This window comes from Rhinolophus sinicus, chromosome 2 (assembly GCF_057876585.1).
Source record: "Rhinolophus sinicus isolate RSI-liver-muscle chromosome 2, RSI-T2T, whole genome shotgun sequence".
Taxonomy (NCBI): Eukaryota; Metazoa; Chordata; class Mammalia; order Chiroptera; family Rhinolophidae; genus Rhinolophus; species Rhinolophus sinicus.
This window is the reverse complement of record NC_142502.1, coordinates 23851654-23879314: the sequence shown is the minus strand read 5'-3', so window position 1 is coordinate 23879314 and position 27661 is coordinate 23851654. Positions and strand designations below refer to the sequence as shown.

Here is a 27661-nt window from a genome sequence, read left to right as displayed (position 1 = left end):
TTAATTTAGGAATACTTTAACAAAATAGAGTCTTGCTATGCAACATGAACTGCTGTAGTAGATTTTTATGTAGCACGAGTTTATCTGGGGTGAAAGGGAAAGGAGGGGCAGTTAATTAAGCCAAACCTTTAGAAGAAACATAAGTCCTGAAGTTTTGAGAATTTCACCATGGAGTGCTCTTAGACCTAGAGCCTGAGAACCTTTTCAATAAAGAAAACAAAAGATTAATAATATTCTAATTCTTGCTAAATAACTGACAAATTCTTTTGCAACAAGGCCACAAAGAATCTAGGTGACTTCACTCATGTTCTCCTTTTGGGGGGAGCAGGAACAAAATGCAAGTTTCAGGACAGAGGCTGGAGGCCACAAGTCTGACCTGTAGACCGACCTTGTTACATTCGATTATTCTTCATACACAGTCTATTGTTATATATGCCTTGAGAAATAGAGGACCGAGCTGAGCGGCAACCATGGCGGTCACTCGCTTAGCAACTACCTGCTGGGCTTCAGAGGAAGATTTCTTTTGAACAACAGAGGAAGATTTTTTTTTTTTTAGCTCTAAACACTGACACCGGCTTTTCCCCATACCAAGCAATTCTCTGTGACACCAACTAGGTGTCCTACAATTCAGTTCAATGCTGCCACTACCCAGAGTTAGCTCAGCCCTCACAGGTTAAGGACTCAGTCCCCCAAGACTGTCCCCCACTTCAGATGCCAATTGCAAGTAGCTGGTATCCAGGTTATCCACAACTTCTGTCAGACTTGGCCAAAAATTGTAGGTTCTTGTGACCCCCACACCACCCCCACACACATCCCTTTGGATTTGATTATTTGCTGGAACAACTCACAGAATTCAGGGAAACACGTACTTACATTTACCAGTTTATTATATAATAAAGGATATAATAAAGGATACAGGTGAGCAACCAAAGAGATACATAAGCGGAGGTCCAGAAGGGTCCCAAGTGCAGGAACTTCTGTCCCCATGGAGTTGGGATGTGCCACCTTACTGAACTTCTTTCACCAATCGAGAAGTTCTCTGAAACCTGTAATTTGGGGAGTTTTGAGGAGGTTTCATCATGTAGGCATGATAGATCATTAACTCAATTTCTAGCCCCTCTCTCTTCATGGACGATGGGGAGAGGGGCTGAAATTTCCAAGCTTCTAATCATAGCTTGGTGTTTCTGGTGACCAGCCTCTAACCAGGAGCCCTCCAGGGGTTGCTTCATTAGAACAAAAGATTCCTATCACTCAGGAAATTCCAAGGGATTTAAGATTTGGGATTGAAGGCCAAATATCAGATGTTCCTAGTGGTCTTATCACTTTGGAAATTACAAGGGTTTTAGGAACTACGGGCAGAGAAATATATATATATATATACACACATACACACATATACATGTATTCTATTATTTCACAGACCTGTACTTCATTTTAGAACCATTATTATTTGTATTATGTTGTTCAGTAAATACTGGAGTGCCTGCTACGTGGGCATGGCAGCCTGTACTATGGGGACGTAAAGATAAAACATGCTTCCTGCCTGTGAGAAGCTCACAGGCTCTTCTGGGAAGCAGTCATATAAATCAATAATTACAGTTCAGTAAGATAAATACTTTCATAGAGGCTACTTTAAAAAACAAAAGTCATTTAAACTGAAATGAACAGCCAGCTGAAAAGTGGAACTAGACTCCCGTTCCCCAAGTTACTTACCCAAAAGGAGAGCAGGTTAGATGTGGGGCACAGGAAAAAAGTAACGAATTCTATCTTTGGCCATTTGGACGTGTTGAGTTTCTGTGAAATATTCCAATGGAGATGCCTAGCAGCTTGTTAGAAATTTGAGATTTTCTCTTAGGGAGGGAATTGGGGGCTGAAAATAGAGATGCAGAATTATCAGTGTACACATGGAGGATGTTTAAAACCCATGGGTCCTATTTTTTTCTGTGAATTATAAGGTGGAATTATTTGCACCGCTCTTGGGGTCGGTTGGAACACGAGCCCCTGTTATAGCCATGCTGGCTGTGTACTGCCCTCGGCTCTAGGGGGCGCCATTTGTATAGATGTGTAACAGTAGCCTCAGTTAAAAAACAACAACTTTGGAACAGTTGGCTGTGATCAACATGTCAGGAAACAAATTTATTTTGAGTTCCCACTTGGCTGTTTGAACATGAATTCGATCTGGTCTGTGTTTTTATACTGCAAGGTGTGTTAATCTAAACCAGGAGTTGGCAAACTGTGGCCCACAGGCCAAATCCGATCACTGATGGCTTTTACAAATGTAGTTTTATTGGAATATAACCATGTCATTTGTCTATGGCTGTTTTTGTGCTGCAGTGACAGCATTGAGAAGTTGCAACAAAGACAGTATGACCTGCAAATCCTAAAGTGTTCACTGTCTGGCTCTGTACAAAAAGTTTGCCAATTCCTGATCTAAAACATAAGAAATGTTTATCTTTTCTTTTTTTAAGGAGAAACATGCCTCTTTGTCTGCTTCTGAATTGTAACTAAAGCCTAGTAATTATGTCTGTTTTCCCACAGGGGAGGATGCTAGTTGCTACAATTATAGACAATTAGAAACAATTACAGTACTGTGGAATGATTTTATTAAAACTATGGAAATAGATTCATTATATGAGAAGAAAAATAATTCTCAATTACTGTTTACCTATAGAAAATCTAGACGCCCTCTACAGATCTGTTAAATCTCTAGATACATGCAAAAAAAAAAAAAGAAAGAAAGAAAGTCACTTTAATTCAATTCAATTACGTAGTCTCCAACCCCAAACCCAAGATGTTTAGAATCTTCCCAGTGTCTTCATTTATCATCACTCTTTAGTGCTGAGCACTGGCAGCAAATGAGGACCTTCTCCAAATAGAGACAGGCTTTGCGCTTCATTCCAGTCCAGCACTCAGTTAACCTCCCCAATCGTCCTCATCAGAGCTTTAGAAGTCACACCATCAATAGCAGGGGCCCAGGGGCGTGAATTACTGTGTGCCAGGAACACTGAAAGTCAATGTTCAGCCACTGTCCAGCCACTGAAAGTACTGTGGTGGAATAGGGAAAAAGTGTTCACTGTTTAGTAAAAAGGGGAGCTACAAAAAAATCTCAACAAAATAAGACGTACAGTATAACCCCCACTGTGTTTAACATGTGTACATGCAGGGGGCAAAAATAACTGAAAGGACTGTTCTCAGGGTTGTACAATTTGGAGTAATTTTTGTTGTTTTTTTCTTCATTTTAGTAGACGTTTGGTGAACTAATGTTGTGAATAAATAGGTCTTCTGTTGTACGGAAATAAACAAAGATGACTTTGTTTCTATCTCCCCGTGCTGCCTGCCCCAGGGGAGGTGGATTGTAAAGAGATCGGAGACTGTGTCCCGGGACCAGGAGCCACATCCCCAGACCTGTGCCTCCCTGCCCTGGATTACCTCAGGCGCTGTTCTCAGGTACGCTGAGCCCCGGGCCCTGAAACCTGCCTCAGAAGAAGATGCATGCAAAATATGTGTGGGTGTCTTTTACTGAAGCCCAAGAGAAACACTTTCTGCTGTCTCTGGGGAGGAGACTGGAGCTTAGATTCGGGGTATAAATATTGTCCCCATCCCTTCTACAAAGGAGAGGAGGAAAGTAATAAAAGTATACTAGCACACACAAGTGGACCCTGAGGTCTCTGAAACTTCTCGTTTATACTCAGATGAACTACTATAATCTGTATTTGTGTCAGGCTGAGGGGAAAGGAGTCATGAGTTCACTGGAGGTCTTCCTGATATACCGAAATGTGGACGGTGGGGGTGCAGACAGTGAAGAAAGATATAAACAAAGAGGGATGTGTTCATTCAAGACCTACAGATAAATCCAGTAAAACATCACCTAGCAGTGTGGACAGTGACCTTCATTGTGCTAAATTCAGTAGTTCTCTGTCCTTACCTGTGTCAAATGCCAATGGAGCAAAACCATCCTCCCTCCCTGAAGCCCTTTCTCCTCTAGGTGTCAGTGACACCCTCTCTCGATAGTTTTTCTCCTGAGTTCTCAGGTTGTGTCCTAGGCCTCTCCTCATCCCTCACTGATAGCATTAAGTCCTTGGCTTTAGAAAGGATACATGGCCCTGACTTCTTCCTCAGCTGCCTCCACAAGGCCACACGTGACACGACCTCAGCTCCCTGTCACCTCAGGTCCTTCCCTCTCACTCACTCTGCTGCAGCCACACTCACTTTTTGCCCCTCAAATACAACCCAGGGCCGTTGTTGTTCCCTCAGCCTGGAATTTTCCGTCCTCAGATCACTATGACTCTCCTTATTTCCCAGATCGCATCTGAAACCTCACCTGTCACAGAGACCAGGGCTTAGGTATTTATCAACTCCCTGCCAACATTCCCCACACACCTTGGTTCCTCTCTGTAGTACCACCTGCCTGATTTTTTTTATATAACATTTAGGTCAGAAATTTTACTTATTATTTGTGAAAGGATTATTGTCTATAAGATCCGCTGGACATGAATTTTGTCTACCTTGCTCGCAACTGTTTCCCTGGTTTCTAGAACAGCATGAGCACGGCAGGCACAATTTTAATCTGGGTTTATAAGGATCCTTGGGAGTTTGTTCCAGTAACAGAGATCCCCGGGGATTGGGCTCTAGCAGGGAGAAGGGAACAAAGAGCCCAGGGTGGTTCATTAGCTCTGCTTCTCATACTTTTATCTCTGACCGTGCCCACAGATTTTTCCGTTTCCCTATTTGCCCTCTGTTTCTTTCATGTGGGTTCAGGTGAAGAGGAAATCAGAGTCTGGGATCCTATCTCAGTGATCCCCATACAACACTTTTCTCCCACAGGCAAAAATTCTGGACGTGTTTCATGGTACCCTTGGTAGGTTTATAAAAGTCTATAAAACTCATAGGCAATTGAGATGCTGAAAAAGTATCCATAGTGTTTTTTAACTCTACCTTTGTGTTGCCACTGAAGGCTATTTCTTCAGCTTCCTGAGATAGATGCCTCTTGTGAGTGACATTATGAAGCCATATCACAAGCAGCCAACTTGAAACTCTCATACAGTGGGAGCTTTTCTGGTTTTCTCTCCCCTTTCTATTACTGGTATATAATTTCATTGTTCTTGAACACCCAGAATGCAGCCTTTTCCAATATATAATTGAAATTTGTTATTTATGTAGTTATTGGCCAAAATCTACAAAATGCCCATGAAGCCAATATTCCTTAGTGGGCGACTTGCTAGCTTGCCTCGAAGACTTCAGGAGCAGTCGGCAAGCAGTGAGGATGGGATTGAGTCGGTCCTGTCTGATTTTGATGATGACACTGGTAAGTTTATTGATGGGACTGAACCAGGTGATTGTATGTTCTTGTTCCCAGAAGCGGAAGCCATGAATTAGGTAGCTTAGAGATCATGAATGATCATCCATTTATGTTGTCATTGTTTATAATTCTAACAGAACTTGTCTACCTAAAGTTACCATGGACTCTTGAAAACAACATTTTACAACTGATATCTCCAAAGTCATTCTTTTTAAGTGGATGCCTCCATCTAAAACCAGTGCAGATTTGCAGATTCCACTAAATATAATTTCTAACTCCGAATTCTCTTGAATTTAGCAAATTGGAATGTGGTTGCATTGGTGCATTAGTACTTAAATTGGCTGGTAATTGTCTTTAATTCCTTCTAGGAAACATAATCATTATATAATTACTTCCTGCAGGACTATGTGGTTAAAGACTGGGGAAATTAAGCCTTTACTGAAGAGAGAGTCTATTTGTGACTGGTGAAGCTGAAGGCTCATTAAAAGAACAATTTTAAAGAATGTGTTTAAACTTAGTTCCCATGTAATTTCCTGTGAATTGGAGTTCAGTCTAGTAACTTTGGCTAATTTTCAGATCGGTTAACTCATGCTCACACTTGCTGTCTTCTGTCTCAGATGACCCTGTCCTGTTTCTAGATGTAGACATGGAAATGATATCCCTAAAGGGGTCTAAGGATATGGACCTGGGTTGTTTCAAACTCTTGCAAAAGACTTCTTTAAATTTACTTTTACGTTTGTTTTACATTTTTCTCCTGTTTTCTTTTTCTTTTTTAATTAAATTGATTGGGGTGACATTGGTTAGTAAAATTCTATAGGTTTCAAGTGTACAATTCTATAATAGAATATATCATCTATGTATCACATCATGTGTTCACCACCCAGAGTCGGTTCTCCTTCCACCACCATATATTTGATCTCCTTTACCCTCTACCACCCCCCTGCCCCTTTACCTCCTGGTAACCGCTGAACTGCTGTGTCAGAGTTTTTGTTTGTTTCAGTTTTATATCCCACATGTAAGTGAAATCATATGGTTCTCGACTTTTTCTGACTTACTTTGCTTAGCTTGATAATCTCAAGATCCATCCATGTTGTCACAAATGGCAGTATTTCCTCTTTTCTTATGGCAGAATAGCATTCCATTGTATATATGTTAACATCTTCTTTATCCAGTCATCTACCAAAGGACACTTTGGTTGTTTCCATGTCTTGGTCACTGTGAATAATGTCGCAATGAGCATAGGGGTACATATATCTTTATGGATAAATGTTTTCATATTTTGGGGGTAGACACCCAGAAGAGGGATTGCTGGGTCATATGGTAATTCTATTCTTAAGTTTTGAGGACCCTCCATACTATTTTCCATTGTGGCTGCATCAATTTACTTTCCCCCCAGCAGTGTATGAAGGGTTCTTTTTCTCCACAGCCTCTCCAACTCTTGTTATTACTTGTCTTGATGATGGCCATTCTAACAGGTGTGAGGTGTTGTCTCATTGTGGTTTTGATTTGCATTTCCCTCATAGCTAGTGAAGTTGAGCATTTTTCATACATCTATTGGCTATTTGTTTGTCTTCTTGGAAGAAGTGTCTGTTCAGATCCTCTGCCAATTTTTAAATTAGGTTGTTTTTTGTTGTGGAGTTGTATGAGTTCTTTATATATTTTGGATATTAGCCCCTTATCAGAGGTGTTGTTTGCAAATATCTTCGCCCATTCGTTGGGTTGCTTCTTTGTTTTGTATATGGTTTCTTTCGTTGTACAGAAGTTTTGTATTTTGATATAGTCCCATTCATTTATTTTTGCTTTTACTTCCCTTGCCTTTCAGGTCAAGTTTATAAGATTCTCACTGAACCCACGGTCCATAAGTGTTTTATTTTTCCGTTACAAATTTATTTATGGAGGTGGCTAGATTTACAGTTTTTCATAGAGATTGTAAACAGTAAAACCTCACAAGTTCAGACTAGTTATGAGGAATAATTATATGAAAGAATAAATACCTAATGTAGATGTTTCATTTTAATGATTAGATAAGAATAATTTTTACTTAGCATCTTATAACTCCAACCCAGACAACTATAACCAGAATTGTAATGTTGCTTATCTATAATACAGTCTTTAAAATAGTTGTAAACAGTTTGTGTATGTAACAGTGAGCATTCCCTTCCCGTTTGTGCAAATCATGAATCCCAGTGTTTGCTTTCCAGGCCTGATAGAAGTCTGGGTCATCCTACTGGAGCAGCTCACAGCAGCTGTGTCCAACTGTCCACGTCAGCACCAACCCCCTACCTTGGACTTACTCTTTGAGCTCCTGAGAGATGTTACCAAAACACCTGGTAACTATTTCTATGTCTATCTTTTGGGGGGTTGTTACACATAACTTTTTTTCAGGAGGGTATTTCTGTGAGTGCCTGCCTGTTTTACTGCTGTGACCCTAGACAGTATAATAGGTGCTCAATAAGTATTTGTTGGATGGCTATGATGCAGTGATGTTTAACATATGTCCTATTATTGTTTATGGGTCTTCTCACCAGTCCATTTACAAATAGTGTGTGGTGGCCAGTTAGTTGAATGTGTGGAGCCCCACAGTAATCAGACCAAGGCTGTGGTATCAGTGTCTCTGTGAGCCACTTGGCTTTGCTCTGGTCCATACGTACAACCTTCCACTTCAGCCGGATCTCACATGCTCTTGGCCCCAGAGCTGTCAGTTGGCCTCACTGTGTCTACCATTGACATAAACAAACCACTCAAACACACATATATGCAGTATTAACACAGCAACATCTTGACTGTATAAAGGTCACAGGTGATTAGATTTTATAGAAGACATTTAGTGACAGTACCCTAATAGTACAGGAAAAGAATGGCCCGTGGGAATTTATTTCTTGTTCTGAATTAATCAAGGTTGGCATACACACTTACTTCCCAAGATTAAAGACATTATTTATAGAGATTCTGGTTTTTACCAGCAGACTCAGAACCACTAATAAAACCACTCGTTAATTCCATAGTATAAGAGGTGTTTTGTATTCAACATGAACAGATGAAGACTTGATAATTGATACTATTTTAAGATCCACTGCAAAGTTTATATCAGAATTTTTTTCAGGAAAACTATCATAGCTACTCCAACATGTTAAAGAGTTAAAAGTTTTCCATCTAAGAATAAGCGGGTATTTTATAGAATTAATTATATGCCATTATTTCTAGATCTGTTTTATCGGTCAGTACCATTTTCTGCTTTCACATTGAGTGCTACTAAGTACGTGAAGAGAATTTAAACAAATAATTCTATGCCTAGAAACCAATCATCGAAGGAAATTAACAGTAATGAAGACAAAAAAATTGTATAAATAATGTTTGCTGAAGCATCTTGAATACCAGAAAAATTAGAAACACTCTAAATTGGTTAAGTAAATTATGATAAAAGCATATATATATTCTACAGACATTAAAATGAGTATTTGTGAGAAATATTTAATGATATGAATAATTGTTTATAAGGCATTATGTTAAAATATATAGTATTTTATATACATTTATATTCAGTACAATTCAACTTAATGAAATTTTATATACATTTATAAAAACACATGCATATATTCAAAAAGCACTAGAAGGAAATACATCAAAATATAATTCTTTTCTTTGTATTCTCATGTATATTCTGTTTGTTATAAAAAGAATGCCTTGCTTTTGTAATCAGAATTTTTAAAATCCATCAACATTTTCACAAAGATTTTCATTACGGCATTGTGTACAAATGAAAATATAGAAACATTTAAATGTCCATCAGTAAGGGAATAGGTAAGTAAACTGCTGCACATACATACTATAGAATAGTATGTGGCAATAAAAATGAGAACTATCTGATTTTGCTGACGCAGAATGATCTCTAGCACACATTGTTAAGGGTGAAAAAATCAGTATGTAGACCAAGGTTTACATTATTCATATAAAAATAAAAACAAACAAAACTACATTTCTCTGTTTCATATAAATATACGTACATTTTAAGGGTACTTTCTTCATTTCCTATAAATATATGTACTTACATTTTAAGGGTATTTTCTTATATGCATATAGGTATCTGTTTACTTCTGGGGACTAAGTAGTTGATCAAGTAATAATTAAACTTTATCAGTATTATTTGGAGTTTTATGAGTTTATTCATGATTATTTGCATAAGTAAAATCATGCAGAATCAAAAGAGAAAAATGTCATCAAAGACCTCTGTTCCCCAATCAGCAATAAATTCTCTTTCCTTGCACCTTCTCAGAGAACACGCAGCTCCTTTAAAAGAGATCAGTAATGCCAAGAGACGGCGAAGAACTTCCCTTTTATTACAGGAGAGTTGCTGAGATCACAATTCTGATGCTGACTTTTCTTTTTCAGGACCAGGGTTTGGCATCTATGCAGTTGTTCATCTTCTCCTTCCTGTGATGTCCCTTTGGCTCCGTCGTAGCCATAAAGACCATTCTTACTGGGATGTGGCCTCTGCTAATTTCAAGCATGCCATTGGTCTGTCCTGTGAGTTGGTGGTGGAGCACATTCAAAGCTTCATACACTCAGGTATCTACAGCACCCAAGCAGTCTGTGCTGAGTATTTCCTTAGTAGGCAGCATCATTGTCTAAAAGTGCTTAGTAAGAAACTAATGCAAATACCAATGCATGATTTTTGTCCTAGGAATTACTAAAATAGAATTACATGGTCAATGCCAGTCTTTTAATAGTAGATTGTCAAAAAGAAAATTGGTACCCATTTGTCCTGTACAAAATTATCAAACAGAATAATTAAAATACATGTGTGGCTAAAAATAAAATGCCTAATAAGGTCTAGGGTACTTGTGCGTTAGGAGAGGGGAAGCAAGTTCAAGTACATAATAAGAAAAAGAATATCCCTGTAGTATAGGAGTGAGGGAGAGGGTGTACCCTAGTGTCCTGCTTCGTCTGAGGAGGTTAAGTGGAGGAGACAAGGCTTTAGAAAAGATGGAAATCACGGGCAAGAAGTTGCTTAACAGGTTAGGGGTGAAGAGAAGGCTCTTAATATATGTAGCAATTTGAAAAGGATTTGAAAGTGTGAGGTGGGCAGGATGAAGTTGGCAGATGGACAGGGAGCTAGAGGCAGGGGAAATATGTCAGCTGTGGTATTGGTGGAGCAATATTTATGAAATATAGATTCTTGCTCATGATTCTTGCCATGGGGAGATCTGGAAATCTGAGAGCAGAAGAAATATTGCTGCTAGCTCTAGAGGTTACAAAGAAATGGGAAAGGCATGCAGAAGTATACAAAAAGAGGTGAGGTAAGAGGCTCCCTTGTTGGAGGGGTTAGAGAAACTAAAGAGAAGGGAGAGTCGAAGAGAGATAAGAAATGTGCTTCTACTAAGCTTAGTAAGGAAAATGTGTCCTGCCAAAAAAATAAAGAAAGAAAAGCAAAATCTAATTGAGAAAGGAAAGTGGGTGTTTCTACAGGTAGGCGGTAACTGTATCCCTAGGGGTAGTTGTTCTGGGCCGGGTCATTGCTTTACGCGGCATAGGACCCTGGAGGATTCTACTGAAAACTGTTCCCTTGGTATCACAAGGAGTTTGAGGAAAAGAATGCTGACGTATTCCTTGAGTGGGGCAAACAGAATGTGATTGTTGGAAGTGTTATTCTTTTTAATCTGTGGCTAGTGTGCAGACTGAAGACTGAAAGGTTCAAGAAGTAGTCGAACAAGAGACATTTTGTTTTCCAAGAGCATTTAATTCAACATAATTTGACTATCATCAGTAAGGAAAGTATGTTTTATTTCCCCCCAACCCCCACTTTTTTTAAGAATTAAAATTTTTTACTAGCAAGTATTCAGGCTACATAATATCACGTGTTCTATTCCGCTTAAGTAGATAAATTATATGCTTAACTTTGAAAAATGTATATCAACACATAAAAGTGAACCACATATTTCATCTTAATATATCTAGAAATGGATATTATATATATTTTTATCACTCAGACTTTCCTCTTTTGCCATAGATGTCCTTTCAACCCATTCCTTTGCAGTAGCATTGAGTGGAGTCTTGATTTTGCTTTTTCCTTCAGACATCAGGTACGAGAGCATGATCAACACCATGCTGAAGGACCTCTTTGAGTTACTGGTAGCGTGTGTGGCCAAGCCCACAGAAACCATCTCCAGAGTGGGCTGTTCCTGTATTAGGTGAGAAAAAGATTCCTTGGCTCTCTACAAAATGGGAGTTTTTATTATGCAATCCAAGGAAACTAAATTGTCCTTTGTGGTAGCAATCTACTTTTTAGATTGTTTACTTATAAGTAAAAATGACTTTTGTAAGTAAAAATGACTATATGCTAACAATAGTTCTTCATTTCAGTGTTCAGTCAGCAAATATTTATTACGTAGGCATTATACTCTGTGGCACAGATAGTGAGGTAAGCCAAGGTCCCTACCCTCAAAAAGCTTATAGCCTATTCTAAAGGACACAACAGAGTCATGTGCAAAATGATAATAGTAAAGAGTAACTGTAAATGCCAAGTAAGGACAGGAGGGGGGTAGGGTGTCAGCAGGGCTTTCTGTAGTAGTGACACTTGGTCAGGTCCCCCAGAGTGTGCAAGCTTTTGATAAATGGAGACTGTGTAAGCAGGAGAACAGCATTAACAAATGCACAGAGATTATAAGAACTATAAGTGACAAGAGGAGTTTTTGTTGTTTTGTTATTTGTAGAGGAGGAGTGGACGACGGGGCTAGAATGGAAGAATTAGTACAGAATCTATACAGTCTTGCCTGCAGGCATGAGTTTAAACATTGGCCTATTTGTAATGGGGACCCATTGATATTTTTTCATTAAAATGGTCTAGGAAGCAGTTTTATGACAATGCCTGAAGGCAAGAGTGGGAAGAGGCAGGGAGACTTGTAAGGAAACTCTGGGTAAAAATCTATGTGTGTGTCTGTACGGGTCTAAATTTTGTGGAAATAAAAATGTGTGAATCTAAGACTTCTTTCCTTGCTTCTTTTGGCAGGTACGTCCTCGTGACAGCGGGCCCTGTGTTCACTGAAGAAATGTGGAGGCTGGCCTGCTGCGCTCTGCAGGATGCATTCTCCGCCACACTCAAGCCAGTGAAGGTAAATTGCTCAGAGGAGAGAAAGCCAGAGCGAGTTCCAGTCTTCCTTAGCTCCCTCGTGCCGTCAATTTGGCCACCTGGATCCTGCCTTATTCCTCCTAGCAGGCCGTCTCACTTAAAATCTTGCAGCGGGTAAAGAAGTTGCTGGATCAGTACTTTTGTCACAGACGCAGTGACGAGGTCCGATCCAAGACAAGGCCTGGAGCCATGAACCCGGATGCCCCCAGTGAACGACTGCTGTGTTTCTCCCTAGGATCTGCTGAACTGCTTCCACAGCAGCACCGAGGGCTTCAGTGGGGAAGGCTGCCAGGTGAGGGTGGCGGCCCCCTCTTCCTCCCCCAGTGCTGAGGCCGAGTACTGGCGCATCCGAGCTATGGCTCAGCAGGTAAGGGCTGGCTGACTTACTGCTGGAACCCTCCTGAAGGTCTCACATCACCAAACAGCCTGGCAGAGTATAGAGTAGTACGGCCCCTTAAGTAGTCCTGACAGCAGAAGTCCTAATTAACTACTTATTCTTGTGGTGGATAGAATATGATACCAAACAGATGTCACAATCAGAGAAGATCTTCTACTAGCCCCTCTTTAATTACTTTTAATAAATAATAAACATCAATACCTGGTCTTCGGAGTGTAATGAACTGTCACGTGGTAGAAGTGGCAGTGTCATTAGTGTCGGCAGCTAACATTTATTGAGTGTTTGCTCTTCTGTTCCATTAATATGTCCACATATTAATTCATTTAATTCTCTCAACAAACATACCAGGTGGGAAACCATTATCAACCTCATTGTAGGGGTGAGAAAATGAGTAGAGAGAGTAAGCCATTTGCCATGGCTATCCAGCTAATCCCTGTGGAGTCAGGTCAAAGACGGTAGAGCGCTGAACGGTACCTTTGTGCACCCATGCAGGTGTTTATGTTGGATACCCAGTGCTCACCAAAGACTCCAAACAACTTTGATCATGCTCAATCCTGTCAGCTCATTATTGAGCTGCCTCCCGATGAGAAGCCGAATGGACACACCAAGAAAAGGTAAGCAGCTACGCTTAAAGACGTAGAGAGCTTTTAAAGAGGGAAGTTTCTTTAGTCCCAGTTCTTGGTCATTGTAATCTAAGCATTTGACAAGAATACTGAAAACATTTGTAGAGTCATCTAGCAAAGGTTTTCATAGAAAATTGTTAGCCTGTTAACCATATTTCCCACATTTTATAGATATTAGTTTGTAGTGCTGCCATAACAAAGTACCATAGACTGCATGGCTTAAACAACAGACATTTATTTTCTCACAGTTCTGGAGGCTAGAAGATTGAGACTGAGGTGTCAGCAGGGTTGGTTTCTTCTGAGGCTTCTGCCCTTGGCTTCTCCCTATGTCTTCATGTGATCTTTTCTCTGTACCTGTCTGTGTCCTATTCTCCTCTTCTTTGAAGGATACCAGTCATATTGAATTAGGGTCCACCCTAAAAACCTCATCTTAACCTAATTATTTCTTTAAAGACATTTCTCCAAAGATAGTGACCTTCTAAGGTGCTGTGAGTTAGGATTCAATATTTGAATTTGGTGGTGGTGGGGGGGTGGTACACAATTAAATTTGTCTATAGCATCATACATCCTATTATAACATTTTTAAAATAATTGTAATTTGACCTATGATTCATATTGTTTCAGTGAGAAATACATAAACTTCTCATGAGCAATACCACTGTCAGGAGACATAAAGATCTGTGCCCTGACACAGAAACTTGTTCTTTTGAAATACAGGCATACCTCAGAGATTTTGCAAGTTTGGTTTCAGACCCCCACCACAATAAAGCAAGTCATAATCTTTTTGTGGGTGGAGGATCTTGCCTTCAATTTGTAAGTAAACGCATCTGTGATTGCAATAAAACGAGGTATGCCTGTACCATCATCCTGCTTAAAACTACTGTTTCTAGACTTGATTGAAGGCAATTTCTGAAGAGTTACATTTTTAAACTTCTAGTACACGAATAGTAATGATGATAAATATGTGAGCACTACAGCTGAAGTACAGGGGCCAGGTATTTTCACTCGCATTTGTCTATGAGGAAACATTCAGAGAGACTGAGCCACTTATCTAGTTATCCACGTAACTGCGACATGGTGGAGTCACCATCAAAACCATTTCTATTTTAAGGACAGTGTGTGATTTTTCTAAATGTCAGCTGATTAGTAGAGCAGTTTGGTACAACCATTTTGGTGAAGTTTGCAGATATAAATTTTTTAGTCAAGTGTGTGGTATATACACTTGTGGAAGTTTCAAGAGTTATAAAGAATGAATAAAAACTAAAATAACTGTGAACCTGTCACTCATCTTCAGAAGTGGAACTTCGAATTTCCCACGTACGCCTCCCCAATTCCCACCGTGTTTCCCTCCACTGCCAGTCACTTGTTTTTTTGAAGTATTGGTCATTTTTATCTATATTAGGTACCAAATATTGTACTCCTTTTCACGTCGTTAAAGCATTGCTCTATTTCACAATTTCAGTTCTTTTCCTACCTATTATTCAAGGATCAGCTGTACCCTAACCTATGAATCTGTTTATCTCTGGTACTGGCATTAGTATGTTGTAAGTCAGACACTTGTTATACAACTTAGTCTCAATTATCCAATCTGGAGACTTGCTGTCCTTTACACTTTGCATCAGAAGCAGGAAGGGAAGGTGTAAGTTTCACTACTGTGTAGCTTCATCACCTTCTTAAAGGGTGTGTTCAGAACGAGGTAGAAACACTTGGGTACCACAAATTCAGATCTTGGCTCCTATAAGCATAGATGATTAAGAGTTACTTATCTATAAAGCTATTTTACTTTTTGGAATCTTTCTGAAATGTTTATCTCTTTATGATTTCTTTAGTATTGCTTTATTGTCCACTCCATTTTCTTACTGCTGCATCATTTAGCTTGAACCTAAAGTAAGGATATTGTCTGTCCTTTCTCACATGCACAGTGAGCAATTTATATCCTAAAGCATCGAAGTGAATATCTTAGTTGATAAAGATACTCCATAATGCAAATATGGCCATGCATCAGGCCTCTTTTTAAATGTTTGCTGGTAAAGGGCTTTCCATTTCTCAGGGATGGTAATAGAAAATAGCCTGTGGTATATGGTGTTTATATCTTTAGAAAGCTGACCAAACTCACCCTTCTGGTTGTGCTTCCTACTTCAGGAATCCAGGCTGCCGGGGGAGTGGGGTTGAAGTGTCAGAGCCATTTCCCAAGGAGAGCATTTCCTCCAGGCAGTGGTCTGTTCAGGCGTCTGCATGGAGAACCAGTCTGTTTTGTTATCGGGTTTGTTTTGGAGATCTGCTGAGCGCTACTCACACCAGACATTTTCCTAGGCCCCGGTGACAGGAAGATGAGTAAGATACTGCCCTGGCCCATGAGGGCTTCACAGTGTAGTGGGGAAGACAGGGCTGGAAGGATTTCCCTTCGTAGTTAGGCTCTCACATTTTAGACACAAAGCACTAAACCCACTTAGTGCCTGTCAGAGCCTTCTTCTTCAGAAAAATGCATACTCAGCGTTCCAAATGCCTTAAGTAACTTATGGAAAATTAAGTAGGAGCTGAGGACAGCTGGGGGAATGGGGAATTGTTGTTTAATGGGGACAGAGTTTCTATTGGGGATGATGAAAAAAGTTCTAGAAATAGGGGTGACCGTTAGCCAATATTGTGTATGCACTTAATGCCCTGAATTGTACCTTTTACAATGGTTAAAATAAGTAAGTTGGTTTTTTTTTGTGGTAAAATATACATAAGACATAAAATTATTAAGTGATTTGTTAGAACAGGTTACTGTTTGTGAATGACAGTTCTTTGCTACTGCCTCATTCCATTTTTGCTGAGCATACTGTTTTCCCTCAGCATACCACGGCACAAAGAGCAAGGTCAGCTTTAAAATGTATGGAAAGACTTTGTTTTTTCTCTGCTAGTTAAAAAAGTACTTTTCCAGTGATGTCAGTGTCATGGTGGAGTGAGACAACCCATTTGTATCTCTTTTTCAATCTACAATTAATCAGACATCAATAACCCAACAGATGTTCCTCTGCTCAACACACTACACCTCCTGAAAGATCCACACATCTGAAGTTGGGCGGATTGGAACACATAGGGGAGGAAGTACCGGGATAGACCCAGCCCCCAGCTGCTGCAGCTAAGCCCATGCCCCAAGCAAATGCTCTGGAAGTGAAGGAATCAGGGGGTAGTCTCCATACCACAGCCTGGGGGTGGGTCAAAGAGGCAGCACTGGCACCCAAGAATCAGCTCCCTCCCCCAGTTACAGTGGTATTTGCACGTCCATGGCTTTCCTGATAAAGAACAGCAGTACTAGTAGTCATAGAGAACCAGGTAGCAGCTCCTCCCCACAACTTGCCACATCCTCTCACCATGGTGATGATTCCCTGATACCCAAGTGACCCAAACACAGCAAGGGTACCCACCATCCTGCTCACACAGGTGACAACTCCCACAATGGCAATTCAACCTGCTGAATTGCTAAAATCAAAAGGGGACCTAAATAAGAAAGGTGTTCACTACTTCAGATGCACCAGCAGAGGAACGATTCATCAAGCACCATGAACAACCAAGGTAACACAGTAGCACAAAAAGAAAATGACAATTCTCCAGTAATCAAACTCAAAGTCAAAGAATAATGTGATCTAAATGATAAAGAATTCAAAATAGTAGTCATTAAGAAACTCAATGAGATACAAGAAAATTCAGAAAGACAGTTCAATGAGCTCAGGAACAAAACTAATGAACAGAAGGAGCATTTTACCAAAGAAATTGCAACTCTGAAAAAGAACCAAACAAATTCTGGAGAAGAAGAACTCAATAAATGAGATGAAGAAGGCAAAAGAAAGCATTGGAAATAGAGCAGACCATATGGAAAAAATAATTAGTGAGATAGAAAATAGAAAGATAGAAAGGATTCAGGTGGAAAAGGAGAAATAAATTGTTTTTAAAATGAAAGAACTCTATGAGAACTACCTGACTACATTAGAAAGGGCAACATAAGGATAATGGGTATCCTAGAAGGAAAAGAGAGGAAGAGGAGAACAGAGAGACTGTCCAAGGAAATAATCAACGAGAACTTCCCAAAGCTGGGGAAGGAACTGAACATACAAGTACAAGAAGCTAACCAAACACCTAATTATCTCAAAGCAAAAAGACTTTCTCTAAGACATATTAGATTAAAGGTGTCAAAAGTCAATGATAAAGGAAGAATTCTCAAGACAGCCAGGATTATAAAGGACCATAACCTGCAAAGGGAACCCCATTAGACTATCATCAGATTTCTCAGCAAAAATATTACAGACCAGGAAAGAGTGGAATGCTGTATTCAAAATGTTGAAATATTGAAACCACCAACCAAGAATATTCTCTCTATCAAAGTTATCCTTCAGACATGAAGAGAAATAAAGGTTTTCCCAGAAAAACAAGAGCTGAGGGAATTTATTGCCACAAGACCTACATTACAAGAAATGTTAGAAAGAGATCTTTTACCTGAAACAAAGAGACAAAAAGCACACAAAACTTTGAGAAAGGTGACAAACAGATAGAGAAAACTGCAACTCTATTTCAGAATATGGTGTTAAACAATTATTACAAAGATAAAAAAGCATTTTAAAAAATAGCGATTTCAGTTTGGTGATGAATGCACAACATAAAAAGGGATAATTTGTGACAACAAAATATAAAAGGACACAACTTTACAGGCAAATGAAGATAAGATGCTATCAGAAGAAAAAGGACCATTTTGTCTATGATACATTTTATACAAACTTCATGTTAACCACAAAACAAAATACAGAGCTGAGACATAAAACATAAAAAAAAGAATAAACAGAAAAATCATCATAGAAAACCACAAAACTAAAATAGCAGACAGAAACACAAGGGGAAAGAAACAATGGAGACACAGAGTAATCAGGAAACAAAAGATAAAATGGGAGTAGTAAGTCCTCATATATCAATAATCAATAATCATCCTAAATGTAAAAGGACTGAATCTACCAGTGGGGAAGCACAGAGTAGTGGGATAGATTATAAAACAAGACCCAACTATATGATGCCTTTAGGACCCCATCTCACCTCCAAAGGCAAACATAGGCTCTAAGTGAAGTGGTGGTATCCAGGGAAAATCAGGTGTATCCATACTTGTATCAGACAAAATAGACTTCAAGAGAAAAAAGGGGATGAGACAAAGATAAACATTTTATAATTATAAAGGGGACATCCACCAAGAAGACATGACATTTGTTAATATATATGTATCCAACTTAGGAGCACCAAAAAATATAAAGCAAGTATTAACAGATCTAAAGGGATAAATACAGCAACATAGTAATAATAGGAGACTTTAACACCTCACTTACGCCAATGAATAGATCATATAGAGAGCAAATTTAAGCATATTAAAATCAAAAGAGATATGAGAGACTTCTGGTCAAGATGGCAGAGTAGGTAAACATTGTGCTCACCTCCCCCTTCTACATCAAAATTGTAACTAAACTACAGAACAACCATCATTGAGAACTGCCTGAAGTCTAGCTGAAGAGAAGTCCTATAACTAAGGATATAAAGAACAAGCCACATTGAGATTGGTAAGAGGGGTGGAGACACAAAACAGGCTGGTTCTTTGAAAAGATAAACAAAATTGACAAACCTTTAGGTAGACTCTCTAGGGAAAATAGAGAAGACGCAAATAAAATCAGCAATGAAAGAGAAGTTACAACAGATACCACAGAAATACAAAGAATCATAAAAGAATACTATGAAAGGCTATGTGCCACCACATTGAACAAGTTGGAAGAAACGGATAAATTCTTAGAATCATCCAACCTTCCTACACTAAATCAGGAAGAAATAGAAAATCTGAATAGATCGATTACTAATAAGGAAATTGAAACAGTAACCAAAAATCCTCCCACAAAAGTCCAGGACCACGTGGCTTCACTGGTGAATTGTACTAAATATTCAAAGAAGAGTTAATATATATTCTTCTCAAACTCTTCCAAAAAAGGAAGAAGCAAGAATGCTTCCTGACTCATTTTATGAGGCCAACATTACCCTAATAACAAAATCAGGCAGGGACACCACAAGAAAAGAAAATTACAGGCCAATATCTCTGATGAACCTAGATGCATCAAACCTCAACAAGATATTAGCAAAGCAAATACAACAATACATTAAAAGGATCATACAACAGGTATATGAAGAGAAGTCCTATAACTATAATCAGGTAGGATTTATTTAAGGATGCAAGGATGGTTCAACATCTGCAAATCTATGTGACACACCACATTAACAGAATGAAGGATAAAAATCATATGGTCATCTCAATAGATTTCAGAAAAAGCATTTGACAGATACACCATCTGTTTATAAAAACGTTCAATAAAATGGGTATGGAAGGAAAGTAGCTCAACATTTTAAGGTCCATAATAGACAAACCCACAGCTAACATCATAGTCAATGGTGAAAAACTGAAAGCTTTTCCTCTAAGATCTGGAACAAGACAAGGATGCCCACTCTCGCCACTCCACTCAGTATAGTACTAGAAGTCCTAACCACAGCAATCAGGCAAGAAAAAGCAATAAAAGGAATCCAAATTGTAAAGGAAGAAATAAAACTGTCACTATTTGCAGATGACATGAAGTTATATATAGAAAATTCTAAAGAATCCACCATAAACCTATTAGAAATAAATACAGTGAAGTATCAATATACAGAAATCTGTTGCATTTCTATATACTAATGATGAATTATCACAGAGAGAAATGAAGTGAACAATCCCATTTACAATCACAACAAAAGCTATAAAATGTCTAGGAACAAACTAACATAGGAGATGAAAATCCTGCACACTAAAAACTAGAAAACATTGTTGAAGAAAACTAAAGAAAACACAAAGAAATGAAAAGATATTCCATGTTCATAGATTAGAAGAATTAACATTGTTAAAATGTTCATACTACCTAAAACACTCTACAGATTAAGTATAATCCCTATGAAAATCCCAATGGCATTTTTCACAGAAATAGAGCCAACAAAATTCTAAAATTTGTATGGAATCACAAAAGGCCCTGAATAGTCAAAGCAAGCCTGAAAAAAAAGAACAAAGCTGGAGGTATCACACTCCCCAATTTCAAACAATATTACAAAGCTATAGTAATCAGAATAATATGGTATTGGCAGAAAGACAGACATGCAAATCAATGGAACAAAATTGAGATCCCAGAAATAAACCCACACATATATCAACAACTAATTTATGACAAAGGAGGCAAAAATATACAGTGGAGAAAGGAAAGTTTCTTTAATAAATGGTGTTGGGAAAACTGGGCAGCCATATGCAAAAGAATGAGACTACACCACTCTATTATACCACACACAAAAAATAACTCAAGATGGATTAAAGACTTGAATGTAATACTGAAACAATAGAATACATAGAAGAAAACATAGGGACTAAACTACTGGACATCAGTCTTAATGATGTTTATGTGAATTCAACTCTAAAGGCAAGGGAAACAAAAATATTCCAAGATTTGATAGACATTATTAACATAATGTTTGCACCTTTGAAATCAGTGTTTTTAATAAGCATTGTCATAATATAATATTCCAGTTATGAGAACTAGTCGCAACATAATGGCCTTAAGCTATTATCGTGGAATCTAAGAGCAATAAACAGAACATGAAACTATAAATGCCAAACCACACTGGGGAATTAAAATGTTCAGTAAACATAGTACCTGGAATTGAAATTGTTTTCTTAGTAGAAGAATTCAGCCAAACAAAAGGGGTCGGTGTTGCTTAGAAGCAACATGTGCTTCTAAAGCTGCCTTATCCTGTCTGCGCCCTGATTAAGAGAAGCAGAAGTTGTCATAGTGATTGGTGGGCTGTGCCTGCCTCTCAACCAGGAGTCCTGGCCAGATGTCTAGGGAGGATTCTCCCTCCCCGAGCTCTCCGTTCCAGGAAGCTGACCTGAGAGGCATCTCAGTGGATCCAAATGAGCACGCAGGGCCCACAAAGAGTCCTATGGTCATGATGGCACAAAAGGGTGCTGAAGAAAATTAGTGTGTGTTGAGAGACCGCTTTCTCTCCAAGGTTTGTGTTAGAAAGCTCTGAGTTAAATTTATTTCTTAATTTTGCAAATGTTAACCCATAATAACTCTAATGTTAAAACTTTTCAATGTTTGGTTCTTCTCTATGTCACATGCTAGAAGCACTGAAGTTTTTACATATATGCATGTAAAGCATTAACATTTAACCCCGGTAAACTGGTTTGGTCCTTAGAAATCTAGACTTCCATAAGATTGCTAAAAACTGGGTTTAAGAAAAAAAAATCCAGTAAAAATTAATAAAATTCAACAGAAAATGTTACTTTTTTATTTGATATGTTTTCATTTATTACAACTAGGAAAGAAAATAAAATGTGTCCTATCACATAATTGTGCCTATATTAAAAAGTTTTTACAAAACTCTTCTACTTTTTCCTAAGGCTTGTAGATAATTGTTAATTCTGCATCCTAACATATTCTATATCTCCTAGATTTTAAAAAGTGTCAGGAATTCCATTAATCATGATTTAAATGGTTATTGTGGAATGGTCTTTTGTATGGAACACATTAAAATGCAAGAGATTTAGTTGGTAATTTTGCAGATGGCGTTCTGAAATGTGTAACATTTGAATCACTTTAAAATATCTCACGTAAGGCAGAAAGCTACTAATCAACCCCTTTCTTTCATTTGAAGTGTTTCTTTCAGGGAAATTGTGGTGAGCTTACTATCTCATCAAGTGTTACTCCAGAACTTATATGATATCTTGTTAGAAGAGTTTGTCAAAGGCCCCTCTCCTGGAGAGGAGAAGACAATCCAAGTGCCCGAAACCAAGCTGGCTGGCTTCCTCAGATACATCTCCATGCAGAACCTGGCTGTCATATTTGACCTGCTGCTGGACTCATACAGGACGGCCAGGGAGTTTGACACCAGCCCTGGGTTGAAGTGCTTGCTGAAGAAAGTGTCTGGCATCGGAGGTGCTGCCAACCTCTACCGCCAGTCTGCAATGAGTTTTAACATCTATTTCCACGCACTGGTCTGCGCTGTTCTGACCAATCAAGAAACCATCACTGCTGAGCAAGTGAAAAGAGTCCTTTTTGAGGATGACGAGAGAAGCACAGATTCATCACAGCAGTGTTCATCAGAAGATGAAGACATTTTTGAGGAGACTGCCCAGGTGAGCCCCCCAAGAGGCAAGGAGAAGAGGCAGTGGAGGGCCCGGATGCCCTCTCTAAGTGTACAGCCCGTTAGCAATGCAGACTGGGTATGGCTAGTCAAGAGGCTTCACAAGCTGTGCATGGAACTGTGCAATAACTACATCCAGATGCACTTGGACCTGGAAAACAGTATGGAGGAAGCACCCATCTTCAAGAATGACCCATTCTTTATCCTACCCTCCTTCCAATCAGAGTCATCCACCCCATCCACTGGGGGGTTCTCAGGGAAAGATACACCTTCTGAGGATGACCGAAGTCAGACACGGGATCACATAGGCGAGCCTCTGAGCCTGAGGGGCGGCAGTGGGGATACGCTGCTGCTACCCCCGAGCCCCAAGGTGGAGAAGAAGGACCCCAGCCGGAAGAAAGAGTGGTGGGAAAATGCGGGTAACAAAATCTACACTATGGCAGCTGACAAAACCATTTCAAAGTTGATGACTGAATACAAAAAGAGGAAACAGCAGCATAACTTGCCCACATTCCCCAAAGAGGTAAAAGTCGAGAAGAAGGGAGAGCCACTGGGTCCGAGGGGCCAAGACTCCCCGCTGCTTCAGCGTCCCCAGCACTTGATAGACCAAGGACAGATGCGGCACTCCTTTAGTGCGGGCCCTGAGCTGCTGAGACAGGAGAAGAGGCCCCGTTCAGGCTCCACCGGGAGCTCCCTGAGTGTCTCTGTCAGAGACGCCGAAGCACAGATCCAGGTGGGTACCTGCAGGCCAGAGTGCCAGGAGGCTCTCCCGGCAATGCAGTGGGGGAAGCTGGCTCTCTAATGACAGACGTGTTCCCCTCCAGAGCACTCATGCACATTCCAAGATTTGATAGACACCTATAGGAGACCCAATTTCTCTCCGAAGCCAGACAGGTAGGATCTGATCTGGGGCAGTGTATCAGTGTGCAACTGACATTTTATTCCTAGATAATTTCAGGAATTGTTTTTCGGGGTTATAACAGATATTGTTGAGAATTAGGAACCCACCTGTATAAACAAGATGAAGCTAAAGCTTATGAAATGGATGTCCTTTAACTGGCATGGAGTTCTGAGCTTACTATTTGAAGATGCACTGAATAAAATCTGTAGTTAATGAAGAATTCTATAAAGGAAAAAGGCGGAGTTCATATTATTACATGGTTATACCAATGAATTGTTTTCATCTTAGATTTTTCTAACCCATCTGGAGCACATAAAAATTCTCATTCCACAGAAGGCTTTGAGTGTTCCTGTTCTTTCATGTATTTAATATTTGTAATTCCATCATACGTTTAAAAATGAACTTGAGAAGAAAACAGGGTTGGTACTGTTTTGTTCAATTTAAGAATAGATGACATGAGAAAAAAGAAATAGAGGGATCTAAGGTCACAGAGAACCCTTGGAAAATAATCTGACATTTACCTTAAATTGTGGATTCCTGTCACAGGCATACATTAGGTGATCTTGGGCCCTAGAATTCTATGAACCTATACAGAAATGTGTATTTTGAATGAACATAAAATTGGAATTAGTATGAATCTCTTGCAAGATGCATTGTTTTCCTCTAAAGTAACTTGAACGTAGAACTAAACTTCATAATTCAGAATCCACAAAAATCATCTTAGACTAAATCTGAAAGAGTCTAGTCAAACTTGAGATGTATGGTTATTCTTTAACAGATGACCTTCTAGACAAATAACATATCTTAATGATTGCTTTTCAGGTCTAGGAGATTTGCTTATGATTTTAAAAGTTATCCTAAATTAAAGTAGACCTATTTCAAGTTTTCTAGGCATTATTATAGTGACTACTGATTAAAAGTGTCATATGTCCTATGGAAATCTCATTATGAGCAAGCAAGAGTGTGTTTAAAAATCTGAGGAGTAAATAAGATTTTTGTACTTTGTGAAAGCTGAAGATAAGTTAATGCTAGATAAGTCTTGCCATTGATTGCATATGTGAAATTAAAATGACAATTTTTTAGCTAAGACTAATTTATTGCAGCCTAAACCCTAAGAAAACTCATTTGCAAATTGACAGGGTTTAGCCACACCTGAGAGTTCAAAAGAAACCACGGGAGAAAACTAATAATTCTCTCAAATCCTTTCTCATAGGCGTGGACCAACATGGTGCTAACAGTTCTCAATCAGATTCAGATCCTTCCAGACCCAACTTTCACAGCCCTCCAGCCAGCAGTGTTTCCATGCATCAGCCAGCTGACCTGTCACGTGACTGACATCAGAGTTCGCCAGGCCGTGAGAGAGTGGCTTGGCAGAGTGGGCCGTGTCTATGACATCATTGTGTAGAAGACTCACATTGAAGAAATTCAATAGCGAGGGTTAGAGTATGCCTGCCTTTCAAACTGGTAACATTTTCTTCACCAACAGCCCCATGGAAACTAGTGTCTCAGAGAACAAAAGGCCACTCCCTAACTAATCTGTCCTGGGGCCATTCTGGATACGAAGGTGGTATCTAGATGACACAAATGCTACTTTGATTTTGCACATTGTTTCAGAAGAGTCTCCTTGACACATTTCTAAATCTTCAAGTTTATTTCCCAGTGCTTTTGCCTGCAAGGTTATTGCCAAATGGGTCACTTTCAAGGACCACTCTTTGAAAACACTACATTAATCCATTTGATCCTTTTTTTTTTTTTTTTTTTTAAGTGCAATTGCTAAGGAAATACCTGCTGGTAAGTCAAGCTGATATATAAATACTCAAACATCTAGTACCAAACATTATTCACTGAGAAAGATTTATATCATGATTGTGCATTTGGCAGGGAAGAAAACAGAAAGATGAATTCTTGGGTGTCATAATTAAGAATGGGATGAATTTCTCTGTAAAATATTTCAGAACATTTCAAAATTGTCCTAAGTTGTCAAGATTGTCTGGTTGGTACTCACCAACCTCTTCATTTAAGGTACTGTTGTGCCTTTATTTCCCTATTTCTAACGGAAGAAAATGCTTTCCTGGCAGGGTTTTAACTGTATGTCATAGCAGCCTTTGACACACAGTACCCAGTGATATTTGATGATACAGATATTTCCAAGAGACGAAGACTGACCAGCCACCCTGGCTGTCCCATTAGTCTTGGCTTTTGCTCCCAAGGCAAAAAAGAAAAGGGAAAGAAAAAATGGTGCCTTAGTTCCTTGTTGCACAGACATTTCTATACTCCACAGTTATCTGAACATAAGTTATAATATTTGGTTTTTAAGGAAACAAAACATAAAATGCAACTTATTTGATATGAACAGCGTTGGAGGAAAGGAACTCAAGAGTTCTCCATTCAGAGAGCAGACTTCTCAGGGAAGGGAGCAAGAAGTGTGGGATAGGGAGACAGCGGGGTGGGGTGGGAAAGGAGATTATGATGAAGTCATTTTAAACATTAAAATATTACACAACAACCATATGAAATTATGATGTCAGTTATACACGCTCCAGTCTCAGAAGAAAACTGAAAGAGAAGGGGCACAGAATGAAATCTCGGAAATTAAGTTTTTCAATTTAAAATATTTCTTCTCTGGCAAGTAAATTTACCTTATGTCTGAAGTCTTTTTATTCAGGCCAACATTAAAAGTGGATATTTCTTTTCTTAAATATTACTAGAAAATTAATCTGGAAATTTTATATACAGGATATTTACTATTTCTTAAATTATAATAATGATGATTGAAACTCCTCAGTCAAGCCCACTCATATACATCCTAGAAAGTGGAGTTAGTTGCTAAGACGTACATTATAATTTTCCCAGCCCCTAAAAATGTGTTCATAATTGAGTATGTCATTCATCCTTTAAAAATAAAATATCAGCTCTTCCATACTGAAGTAAGGATTTAAAACTGACAACTTTATGCATTGCTGGTGTTAGTAAATTTTGTCTTCCTTGAGAAATATGTAATCTATCTATAAGGTTAAGAGGAAGACACAGCTCCCTGACTTATTTAGGCAGTCTCAAAGAAAGAACTTTATTATTCAGTATGCCGCCTAGAGATCACCACAGAATCTAGAAGACATTTTTTCAGTTCCATGAAACACTCTCTTTGCCTTCAGTTTTTACTCATTAGACAATAATTTGAGTTTAGAAACAGATCAGCTATCTTAACAAGCAATGAATTGTTTGGATAGCAATGAACTGCGTTCTATAACTTTGAATTTTTATATTTTGTAAGTAGAATTGAAAGTTGGGTACTGTTTTTCTTTGTTTTTTTGTTTCGTGTTTTTTTTTAACAAAACAGTGCACCATGGTTCTGTTTCTTTTTGTAGCTTATCCTAGGTTCAGTTCTCCTTTGTGAGCCTGTTGAGTACTACCAAAAAAAAAAAAAAAAAAAAAAAGCTTCAGTGAAATAGAGTATCAAATCAGAGTAATCACAAAATGTTGATATGTAGCAATTTTTTTCTAAAGTATAAAAATTCAAAGGAGGCCAGTCTCAGTGTATGAATGTCATATCCCAGAGTATGTTCATCAATTATTTAGAAATCAGAGTTCATTCTCCCCACACATTCTCTACGCTGGGATCCAAGGCTAGTTGATGAAAATAAATTTACCCCACACCCTCTACAAACACTGCTCTAGTACTAGTCTGATTATGGGTACCAACAGTAAAAACATGAAAGAATATACATAGCTCTTCACCTATACTTTTGCAAGAGGCTTTTTGGTCCCTTTCCATCACCTTTTCTATAGCCTACCTCAGGCTCACATTGGTCTTCAGTCCACCTTCATTTTCAAGGTACTCTGTGTTCTGCATCCATGTCAGATTTCAATCAGAAAATTAGCTAAGTCACAGTCATAATTCCCAGGGGTATTTGTAGTTGTCAAAAAGTACATTGCTTGATGCAGATCATCTCTAACAAACAGGACTTCAGGTCACAATGAACTTAGTCAAATTCTCCCAGTGATGGAGAAGAAAGGGAGCCAATTAGGAACCCTTATTAGACAAGGGGTGCCTTCCCAGGCTGCCCGGCCAGTCCCTTATACTCTTCTTGATGTC

At 38.9% G+C, this 27661-nt stretch overlaps 1 protein-coding gene across 2 annotated transcripts in view; it reads left to right on the top strand.

The window, feature by feature from the left end:
- Nucleotides 1-25980, top strand: part of ARFGEF3 (ARFGEF family member 3) — a 150041-nt gene extending 124061 nt beyond the window's left edge. The window contains exons 25-34 of one of the 2 annotated variants that reach the window (XM_019732728.3): nt 3344-3447; nt 5161-5305; nt 7501-7629; nt 9689-9865; nt 11373-11487; nt 12306-12408; nt 12661-12792; nt 13315-13436; nt 22179-23400; nt 24782-25980. In XM_019732728.3, coding sequence (XP_019588287.3) covers nt 3344-3447; nt 5161-5305; nt 7501-7629; nt 9689-9865; nt 11373-11487; nt 12306-12408; nt 12661-12792; nt 13315-13436; nt 22179-23400; nt 24782-24973 — 2441 coding nt within the window. In that variant the 3' untranslated portion in view covers nt 24974-25980. The remainder of the gene's footprint in view (nt 1-3343; nt 3448-5160; nt 5306-7500; nt 7630-9688; nt 9866-11372; nt 11488-12305; nt 12409-12660; nt 12793-13314; nt 13437-22178; nt 23401-24781) is intronic. The other variant, XM_019732729.3, reaches the window with a different exon arrangement.
- The last annotated feature ends 1681 nt before the right edge of the window (nt 25981-27661 follow it).